An 11,097-nucleotide genomic window follows, 5' to 3' on the forward strand; every position below is an offset into this window, starting at 1 on the left:
TTACGAGGCGATCATTGCTGTGGAAGAAAATGGAACAGAGCTGGGGGAGGGGAGCAAGCGGGGGTGGGGGGTGGGGGGGCAGACCTCACTAGGAAGAAGCGAAGAAGGCCTGAAAGGGGCAGGGTCAGTCCCTCCTGCAAGTCTTGGGGGAGCTCAGGGTGGAGGGACGGTAGAGCAAAGTGATGGACGCTGGTCTGGTCTGAGCGGAGAGCATGACAGGGGCACAGAGGACGGCTGGCCAGGGAGGAGCGGGCCAGGCCTGCAGGGCCAGGCAGCGTGAGCACTTCGGCTTCAACTTGGGTGGGCTGGGAGCCGCGGTGTGGGTGGCAGTGTCAACCTGGAGGACAGGCGGTGGGGACAGGCAGGAGCGGAGAGGCCAGGCCAGAGGCCTTGGCACTTGTCAGGTGAGGGCTGGGCTGGGCGGTGGAGGTGGAGAGGGTGAGGCAGCGGACTCTACGTCCGTCTGGGTCCCCGAGAAGCACCGGATCAAATGTTTTATTGGGGGACATGGCTGGGGGAGGGAAAGTGAGGAAGGAGGTGACAGCCACTCAGGTCCGACCCTGAAGTGAGGAGGGGCGAGGGCAGCGTCCGCGGGCGGTGCAGCCTAAGGAAGGTCTGGCACGGCCATCGGCGGATCCTCGAGCCAGGACTGGCCATCGGGAAAGCCCCGTCTCCCAGGACCGGGCCTGCCTTCGCGCCTTGGCAGGCCAGGTCCCTGGCTGGGAGCACGAATCCCAGAGCTCAGCAGCTGGGACCCTGGACCAGCTACCCTCCCACACTCTCCCGGGCACGACCGGCCTGGGCCTGTCCCCTCACCCCACCTCCAGGATTCCAGAGGCAAAGGTCAAAGGGAAGGGAGATGCTAACTAATGTGTCTGTCACTGGTTCCTCCCCGCTTCCTCACGCCTACATCCTTTGCTTTGGGGGTCAAGCCCTGTTGGAGGAGTGTTGGGGTTAAAACGGAAAGTGATTCTATCGCTGCCGCTGCCGCGTGGGCCCCAGCAGAGAGGATGGAAAATCAGGTCATGAGATCTAAGAAAGAATGTAGGTTAATTAAACTTTAAAACACAGATCTTTCTGCAGTGGTTCCGTGAGTCAGCATCCAGCTTGGGGAAAGAGGCATGGGGCAGGCGGACTGTGATGGGGTCCCGCCTGGGCCCCGTGGCCTCTGGCTGGCGTCCGCACCCTCACCCCCGCTAGAGACAGCGGCCCAAGTTTGCTTCCATGCTTTTAAGCATCATTTAAATTCACCCTTCTGCATCTTTGACTGCCTGGGAAACGTCCTACTTCAAGCTGAGAATCTGGGTCAGCTGTTCATAAGAATAGCATTTGCTGAATAAAACTGGCAGCCCGGGCATTGGGCGCCGTCTTGCGGGGCAGGAGAGGCCTGAAAGGGGAAGGGCCTTGGCCGTGAGCTCATATGTTGACATCTGCTCTATGCCGAGCTGTTATATTTACTCTCTGGGTGTTGATTTGAGCGCTGGGAGCTCCATGCCCGCAGGGGAGGCGCGACAGTGTGGCATCTGGGAAGGCGTCCCTGCACACGGTGTGGGCGGGGGTTGTGGGGACAGGTGGCACAGGTGACTCGGGGACGCCCGTGACACCTGTGGCCTGCCCACGCCCTGTCTGCACATGCCCGGGGGGTTTGAGCCTGGCTGGGTGTCTCCACAGTGGTTTTGGGTGAGGGGAGGCCACAGCCTCGAGGGCCCAGTGGGCCAGGTCGTGTTCACATCTGCCAGGCTCTGGGGCCTGTGGGGCCCGGACTGTGTCTGCTTTGTCCAGGTTAAGCTCCAGCACCCACGTGTGGGCTAAATCGGAACTGGCCCGTTATCTCCGAACGTGACCTCGTCTGGAGGTAGAGTCCGTGCCGGATGGAACTAAGTTAGGAAGAGGTCGCCAGGGTGAGCCGGAGCTAATACGACTGGCGTGTTTACGAGACACAGACACGCACAGAGGGACGACCACGTGAGGACACGGGACAGAGACGGCCATCTACGAGCCAAGGAGAGAGGCCTCGTTAAAGAGACCCCAGAGGCTTCCCTCGCTTCCCCACCAAGTGAGGACACACAAAACGACAGCCACTTGTGAACCGGGAGGTGGGCCTTCACACGACACCAAACCTGCCGGCGCCTCGACCTTGGACTTGCAGCCTCCACAGCCCTGTGGTTCGGAAGCACCCCCGTCGCGGTATTTGTTCACAGCAGCCCGGACCGGACAGGTGAGCAGGCGGCAGGATGACAGACTGGCCCCTCTGCTGACGCCAGGAGCTGGTGCCACCTGTGGCCCATCCCACCGGCAGACTTTGCAGCTGCCGCACATCTCGGCGACATTCCGGGGAGGATCTGTGAAGGAGACTGGTCTGGACGTGGCTGGCCAAGCCCCCTGGCAGGGGCTGCCTCGCCTCCGGGACCTCAGAGCCGGCCTCCCTAGCTGGCCCAGGCCCTCCTGTGGCAGTGCCCACCTCGGCCTTGGTCCCGCACGGCCCTTGCCTGGGGAGAAGAGGTACCTGCGAAATGTGCCGAATGGTGGGACTGGTGGAGACTGGAAGGGGTCTGGCCACCTTCGCCGGGGGTCCCCTCCATGGCGGCCACCCCGTGGCGAGAAGCCCCTCCCAGAGGCCCCCGTGTCAGGGATCTCGCCAAGGCCGCTCTGCTGAGCAGAACTTGAGCGCATACGGAGTGGGGCTGGGGAGGCCGGCAGACCCCCGCCGCCTGGGGTCTTCCCAGGGAGGGCCGAGCGGTCTGTGCTGAGGCCCGACTCCGAATCATGGAGAGGGATCCCCCTGCCGCTGAAGCTTCTTCCTGTTCTTTTTCTTTTAAAGAAAACTTTCTATTATGGGAGCACCCACCTAGAAGCATCTATGTGGAAGCGTCTGCTCTGTTCACCAGAGCAGAGCAGACAGCGGACCCTCACGTTGCAGCATTTGGTGTCATCGGCCACCCTCACTTTGCCTCAGTTGTATCACAGAATCCCCGACCCGGCCCCCTTTCACCTGGAGTAGAAGCCGGTCAGACGTCTCTGACATGACGTCTCTCTGAGAAGCAGCAGGGCATCTTCCGTAGCCCCTGAGCTGCTGTCACACCTCACTGTGCATCAACCTCTCCCCATCGGCACCGCCGTGGGCCACCTGGGTCCAATGGACCCTTCACCTTTTTTTTTTTTACTTTCAGTCATTTCACAAACAACTTACATAACCCTGTCGGAACAGAGAGATGGCATCCGTCGACGGCAGCCTGCTGCAGTCACCTGTGGTGCATGAACCTGGAACACACCTTGTGGATGCTGACGGCAGGTTCCAGCACACCTTAACGAGGTTCTAGTTCATCGCTACTTGTTCTTCTTCGTGCAGTGACGTTATCAAAGTGCAACATCTGGAAGAAGCTTTTGAAATCTGTGACTCATAATTCTGTCGAAGAGAGCATGGCCGTTTTCTCTGTTCGTAATTATAAAATATTTCCATGTTTCGACTTATAAACACACATTAGAATGATTGATTTATTCATTTATCTTTATTACTTATAAAAACATATATAGAGAGACATATGATAAGAACGGGCTCACGCGTTTACCAAGGCTGACAAACCCCAACATCTCCCGCCGGCTGGAGGCCCAGGCCAGCACGGCGTGGCTGGACTTAGTCTCACGCTTCCGTTCCATCCGTAGGCCAGAGGGAGCCAGCGCCCCAGCTCGAAGGCATTCAGCCAGAAGGAATTCCCTCTTATTTGGTGGGGGCAGGGGGTGGGCTGGGGTTTGCTTTTTTGTTGCGTTCAGTTCAGGCCTGAATAGAACAACGGATTGGTCGAGGACCGCCCACGTTATCGAGGGCCATCCAGTTTGCTCAGTCTACCAATTTCAACATCAAACTCGTCCCAAAGCGTCCTTACAGAAACACTCAGAATAATGTTTGACCAAATATCTGGGCCCCCCGTGGCTCCGCCAGGATGACCGATAGAGTTAATGGTGAGAGACCGTAACACACTTCAGCACTACTCAGTTTCCTCACTACTAGATTCTTCTAGATCAGGGTTTATTCCAAATCTAGTTAACCTTCGGAGCAACTGGATACCTAGATCTTTCGTTGCTTGCCTGAGATTTACCGATGCAGACTTTCTCTGTGGGAACAGGCCCCAGAAACGAAGTCATTCTGACTCAGTATTCTGCATAGCAATGGTTGGGACTCTGCAAACTTCTGCATGGTAAGCTGGCTTCTTGCCGTCTCTCCCACCAGAGTGTGGTGGGAGGAGCCCGGAATGCGGGAGGGGGAAGGGAGGAACCTCTTCTGTCCTGCTTGTCGGGCATCGCTCCAGTTCACCCGTTCACCCCAGAGGTCATAGTTGACTGGTTTACACGATTCTCGGCGTGCTCAGAACGAGTCTCGTTCCGACTGCCGGGAGCACACATCTCAGAGTCCCGAGTCCCAGCTCTCCAGGCCCCTCGCTGGGTCCTCTGAGTCATCAGCGCCGCTGGCCAACGGCCCTTCCTCTGAGGGTATGAGATCGACCTTTCTGGGACTCCTCCTCAGAGCTGCGGAGGTCCCCGCACCGGATGATCGGTGCCCTGTCATCGGGTGTTGGAGCCACAGCCCCCGGCCACTCCTCCGGGCTGCCAGGGCCTGATAACCCCGAGCCCTTCCACTTGCTTCTTGCCGTGGTAGAGGCGCTGGCCGCTCCCGCCTTTGCTATCTGGTGTCCACATAACGTCACCCTGGGCTCCTCCTGTGCTCGCCGCTTCCACGCCCGGGCTCCTCTGCTGAAGGACTCCGTGCAGTTTGTGTTTCCCGACTGATAACCATCCGCGGCAAGTCACTGAGCTATCGTGTGAGTGTCCATGCGGAGAGCCGTCCAGCCCGCGTGCGGGGCAGGAGCAAGCCCTTGCGTCAGAAACGTGCCCGCGATGTGGAGGTACAGCGAGGACTCCGCTGGACGAAAGTCACCCCGAAGCTGTGTTTAGAGACGTCAAAAAGGGCCAGATCGTGTACGGCCTTGTCACTTACAGAAGAGAGAGAGAAACAAATGTCGGCTTTTATTTCGAGTGCTGAGGGAAGCCACAGAAGCCACTAAAGACAATTGTCTTTAAAGAGAGGGGTGACCCAATGAGCATTTTGCTGGAGAAGCATCACTGTGGCCGCTATATGTGGAATATCCTGAGGACAAAAACAAACACAGAGATTCCAGAATGATCGATTTAATGGATTTTAAACATTCCGCATCGTGCATTTTCTTCCAGTCTCTTGGAACACACCTGCCTTCAGCATTTATTCACTTAGGCGCGGCATCAGATTTTGTTCATAAACGTCAGAAATTGTGAAAGAATATCGCCATATGTCCTTGGAGGAAAACGCAACGGTCCAAGTTGTTACAAAGTACTGAGCGACGTCTTTCCTGTTGACAGACTGTTTGTGAACCTATTTTCTCTTTGTCCTTAGACATACGAAAGTGAGCGCGTTCATTTAGGACATACATGGCCACCTGAAGACTCACCGAGATTTCTCTCGGGTTGATCTGAGCATCATCGGTGGCGTCTAGACAGGGCACTGCTCCCGTCTGAAGCTAAAAGGCAGGCGGCTCTTGGCAGGTGGTGCCTGCCCGGTTTGAATCCAACTTTCTCCACAGAGTGTCCCCTCACTTTGGTGTCCCCTGTGGAAGGAAATGCTCACAGTCCTGTCACACTGGGGCTTGTGACTCTCTAGCAGGCAGTAACGTCGGGTCAGGAGATCGAGACCAGCATTTTTAAAAGATGGAGTGAAATTATGGTCGCCAGGTAAAATAAAGCACACCAGGTCAGTTTGAATGTTAGACAGAGAACAGATAATTTTTTAAGTGTAAATCTATCCCATACACGGCACGCATGTGGACGGGACTAAGCAAAGGTCTTTGTTATTTATCTGGAACACAAGTCTAACCGGGAGTCCCGCTTAAATAAAATTCAGTTCATTGCCGAATCTGGCGAGCTTAGGGAGTGTAGAAGGCATCGGAAGGCACACACGGCAGGAGTCAATGTTACTTCACATCCTTCAGTGGGCACGAGCTGGGCCACACCGGAAATGCTTTCCTCACTGTCGATTTGAGTGAACAAGGGCAGGCCGCAGTCCCCGGCGACAGTGAGTGTTCGACGCCGGAGACCCGCGCGGTGTCTAACAGTGCTGTCGGGCGACAGGGGCACCCTGGGGGGCCTTGGTCACCATCGTCGTTCCATTCTCTGCCTTTCTGTGTGTGTGTGAGAGAGGATTTTTCTTGAAAGAACGTCCGAGCCTCCAAATGTTTATTGAAATATTACTCCGAAAACTTCCCCTGTTGCTGAGAGTCTCGCTCTCTCCTGAGGGCAGGACCCGGGTTCCTCTCTCTGGGCGTTACCTGGAGGACAACGGGCCAAACGCCCACGGACAGTTCCCCCCGTGGACACTAGGTGGCGACAGCAGCTGTGCTCTCTGAGGAAGCATGCTTAAAGCTAACCGGGTGGCCTGGGGGGTGGGCACGCCTGCCTATGATGGCCTCCTTTATCCCTCCCAGCAACCCCAGGCTCTGTCCTCTTCTCAGGGGGTGAAAAAGCCCCGAGGCGTCTGGGACAGGCCCAGCCGAGCCAGCCAGGTGTGGCTCCAGGTCAATCAGCCACTGGGGAGCGCAGCTGAGGCCGCGCTTGTCAGAAGTAAGCAGGGTTAGATCAGAGCCCAAGGGCTGCGGACAGTGACAAGTAGGTGGGAGGAGGTTCCCAGGACCCGAGGACCCTCCCGTGGGCAGCCGCTGGCTCCCTGCCCTGTCCCTTCTTCCTCCAGGTGACCGTGCTCCACTTCCTCCTGCCCTGCCCGCTCCTGTCCCCGCCCTGTGCTGCTCTCTCCTGCCATTACCTGGCCACCACAGGTAGCAGGGCCAGAGGAGTGACTTTTCCAACGGAAATATGACCCTTCACAGGCTAACAAGAAAATCAACGCAGCCGCCTTGATGTAAGACCTTCTAAGTTGACCGTCACCTTTCGTCTATTGAAAATGTCACCTGGGGAACCTGGGCTCAGACTCGCCCAGCTGCCGCCACCGGAAAGGGACGCTGGACGGAGAGGAGGAAGAGGTGGGTCATGGGGTGCACAGCAGGCTGCTTTGCCCTCGTCTTGGGGGCCAGAGTGAGAGAGTGAGGGTGGAGGGTGGGCAGATGCAGCCGGGGCCGAGGCCTGGGGTGCCGGGGTGGGCGGCACAGAGGGGGAGCCGGGAGGCAGGGAGGTGGGAGGGGCCAGAAGGCTATTCGAGACTTTGAGGTCCCTTCATAATCATGAGGGCACAGCCCAGCGAGTGCCTGGGGAGGGGCAGCCCAGGTGAGAGGCCTCGGATCAGAGGCACCTGGGAGAATGTGAGGTTCAGGGAGAACTTTGGGGGGGAGGTCGTCAAAGAGTTTTAGAGAAGAGGAAGGGGAAACGTTTTGGGCCGTGAGAACTCAGTACAGACGCAAACGGGCACGAGTCGGAAGAGATGGCTTTCGTCCCCTCGGAGGGACAGTTGTGTTCGAGGCTGGAAGCCGGGCGAGGATGTGGCCGTGTGTTGTCTCAACGTCTGCCAGAGGGAAGTGAGCCAGAACTTTTATGTGTTTTCCGAGAAACTGCAGAATGGCAGGAAGAAGGCGAAATCCGAAAGCAAAACCCTTTCCTCCTGGAGGAAGCAGAAGCCTTCGGGGGGCAGCCCTGAGCTGCCGTCTGTCCAGCCTGCCGTGCTTGCCTTTGGGGCCCGTCAGCCCTGTCCAAAGTGGCCTAAGCCTGCTGTGGGTCAGTTCACAGGAGCCGGGCATGCAGTGCTGTGGTAGGGACCTTCAAGGACAGCGGCCTCTGCTGTCGGCCCCCAGCCCGGCCGGTGGGCTTTTGTTCTCCGTTCAGACGTCACCCGCCCCCTGCCCCTGCCCCACTCCAATGGCCTGGTCAGGGCTGCCGACGCTTGTTTGTCTCCTGGACACGGGAGTCTGAGGCCACTTGCTTACCTGTGCTGCAGGCAGGGGACCCTGGAATCGAGGGGCACCTGCACGCCCCGGTTGCCAGACCCGGGACGATGCCAGGACCCTGCCACCGCAGTGCACCAGAGACGGGCGTTATTCCAAGTCCTGGTCACACTCGCCAGTCTCTCGTGGGATGCTGACACTCACCGGTCGTCCCACCAGGCGGAAGGTCGGCCCCTCTCCCCTGGGGGCACCGTGAGCACGCGTACTGGGCACTTGGCTGGGGAAGCATGTCCCTATGGTGTCCCTCCGGGCTGTCGGAGCGTCTCGTTGGGTCTGGATTTTGGACACACCGTGCTTTGGTCTCCGTAGCTCCAAAGTCTTTGCATGAGGAAAAGGGACAGTCGGGGTCCGTGAGCATCTCCCCACATTCTGCATAGGAGCAGTGGTCCTGGAAGCCACTCGTGGGGAGTCGCGCCCTGGTTCCAGCACCTTCCAGCTGTGGGCCCTTGGGGGCATCTGTTGTCTCGCCCAGCCTCAGTTTCCCCATTTGTAAATGAGTGTCTATGTTCTAGGGTTGTCGCGAGGGGTAGGGAGATCGTCCGGGAAGAACACTCAGCAAGAGATGGGAACCACATTTCGCAACACGTGGGGGACGACGGGTCACACTGTGTGTGAGGGGAGATGCCGGAACCTCCGAGGCTGGGGGCTCTGTGTCTCTTCGTGAAACGTAGACGCACATGTGTTTCATCCTCCATGAGCAGGACTCATACACACAGAGTGACAGTCCCAGGGAGCCTGGGCACGGTTCTAGAAATAGAAGAACGTTCTGGAATGCTGAATTGTGTCCCTAAGAATGGACGAGGTGCGTGGTGTCGTGCCGTGGCGTCCTGGGCAGGGAAAGAGCTGGACGCTGGGTGGGGGAGGGGTCGAGGACGGGTGAGTGAGATGGCGTGGGGATTGGAGAGTGTCCCCCGAATCTGCCCCAGGAGGGGAAAAGGCTTTAGCTGATGGCGCATGTGCTGGACAGACTGCCCCCAGGATGCCCGCGTCCTACTCTGGACCAATGACAACATGAGCATCGTGGCCGAGGAGCCCTAAGGTCACAGGTGGAATTAAGGTTGCGATCAGCCGACCTTAACGAGGGGCGCTAACTAAGCCTGGGTTTTCTAGCGTTCCAGATGCCACCGCAGGGTCCTCACCAGTGGAAGAGGGAGGCTGAGTACAGGTCGGAGTGGACGGGCGCCAGGCCTATTGCTGGGTCCGAAGGCCAGAGGCGGGGGCCGCGAGCCAAGGAGTACAGACGCGTCTTGATGGCAGGGAAGCAGAAAGGGGACTGTCCCCTAGAGCCAGCAGGAGCGCAGCCCGGCGAGCGTGCCAGGCCTCTGACGCCACAGGATAATAAACGCGTGTGGTGTAGGCCACTAAGTTTGTGGTCCTTAGTTACGGCAGTGACAGGAAGCTCACGGCACGCGTGGCGTCCAGGTAGACGACCGCGAGTGCATTGCGGGGCGCCCTGGGCGGTGCGTGAGCGTGGCAGGCTGGGCGAGGGCGGATCTAAGTGTCGGCGTCAGTAACCACAGCTGGAAAGCGCGGATGCGCATCCGGGAGCCGACCCCACTCCAGAGCTCGGCGGTGTTGCCGGGGCCACCGTCCGGCGGACGCCTCTGGGAAGCCTCCCCCTTCAGCCTCTCCTGCTGTGAAATGGGGTCCCATGCGGACAAGCGACGGGCTCGTGGAGCTTTTGGAACCACAGTGGTGACAACGCCATCGCCCGTGAGGACGAGACCAGAGCTAAGAGTCGAAAGCAGAGACTCGAACCGATGTGCGCACTCCACACGGTCATGGCAGCACTGGCCACAGCAGCTAAATGAAGGGTGGCAGCAACCCAGGGGTCCATCAGCGGATGACGGGTAAAGGAGGTGCGGTCCGTCCACACAATGGAATACTGCTCAGCCTTGGAAAAGGGAGGACGCTCTGCACCGGCTGCAACATAAACGAACATCGAGGGCGTCACGCTGTGTAAGGTCACAGAAGGACACACTCTGTACGCGGTACCTGCAGTCGCCAGGGGCAGAGAGGCCGACAGCGTAATGGTGGCGCCCGGGGCCGGGGGAGGGGTGGGGAGCTCGTCTTTGATGGGGACAGAGTTTTAGTTTTGCAAGATGGAAAAAGTTCTGGAGATGACGGTGGTGACAGTCGGACAACAGTGACTGTCCCTACTGCCACTGAACTGTGCACGTAAAAACGGCCACGATGGTCAGTTCTGCGTTGTGTATATTTTATAATTAAAGGAAAATAGAAAGAAATCACAGCTGTGAGTAATTTCTTCTTTAATGATAGACGTTTAAACACGCCGACCAAGAGCTCATTCTCACGTTGAACGGCGGTGGCGGCGGTGGTGACGGTGGTGGCCCACCGTCTGCAAGCTTCGCGTGGCCTGACTAACTGCATGGCCTCTGCTCCGTCATGGGGCCAGCCCGAGATGTCAGGGGAACAGACTGAATAATCAACCTGCCATTCCCATCTTTGCTTGGAGGGAAAGTTCTGGTCAGTGAAATCTGGGGAATTCCAAGCAACGTCGGCTTCCTTATCTTCGGCGAGAGCATATTTCTCTGGTAGCCGTCCAGCTTCTTCGCATTGTTGCCTGGGTTTGGCTGAGTGTCAGCCTTCTGCGGGGCCGGGCGGCTGCATGGGGCAGAGGCGAAGGATGTTCAGATTCGGCTTTGGAAAGTGCTGGCCTAAGAAGAAGTCCAGGCTGGAAGAAGATGTGGCCGACGATGAGCTGCAAATTTTGTCCAGTGAGACTCGAGAGCAGCCCGAACACAGCCCCAAGGCCAACTTTTGACACTGAGAGAGCACCGGAGAAGAGTTTACAGAAGATTCCACGGGAGCGAAGAACCCGAAAAGGCTAGTCATCCCCAAAACGCCTCCAAAGGTACGAGCCCGACCTTTCGCCGCGGGCAGCAAGTCCTCGCCCTGTTTCTTTGTGCTTCCGTTCATTCATCCCTCTGCTCGTTTATTCCTTCCTTCCTTCACTGTTTATCGTGGCGTCACTCTGAGGGCTGGAGGGGACCAGGCAGAGTCATAAGATGCTTCCTTCCTAGCCCTGGAGGACCCCACATGCTGAGGGGGGCTGGCTTGTTAACAACCACCATCCACCATGCAACAGGCTGTGCTGGGGCTG

At 58.0% G+C, this 11,097-nt stretch overlaps 1 protein-coding gene across 3 annotated transcripts in view; it reads left to right on the forward strand.

The window, feature by feature from the left end:
* Positions 1-5,031: 5,031 nt before the first annotated feature.
* The window catches only part of LOC105304448, a 14,882-nt gene continuing 8,816 nt past the window's right edge, over positions 5,032-11,097 (forward strand). The window contains exons 1-2 of one of the 3 annotated variants that reach the window (XM_023522365.1): positions 5,032-5,779; positions 6,909-7,061. In XM_023522365.1, the coding sequence (XP_023378133.1) occupies positions 6,983-7,061 (79 nt within the window). In that variant the 5' untranslated portion in view covers positions 5,032-5,779; positions 6,909-6,982. Of the gene's footprint in view, positions 5,780-6,086; positions 6,773-6,908; positions 7,062-10,386; positions 10,849-11,097 lie in introns of those variants that run through there. The other 2 variants (XM_023522364.1, XM_023522366.1) reach the window with 2 other exon arrangements.

Source organism: Pteropus vampyrus, unplaced genomic scaffold (assembly GCF_000151845.1).
Source record: "Pteropus vampyrus isolate Shadow unplaced genomic scaffold, Pvam_2.0 Scaffold341, whole genome shotgun sequence".
Taxonomy (NCBI): Eukaryota; Metazoa; Chordata; class Mammalia; order Chiroptera; family Pteropodidae; genus Pteropus; species Pteropus vampyrus.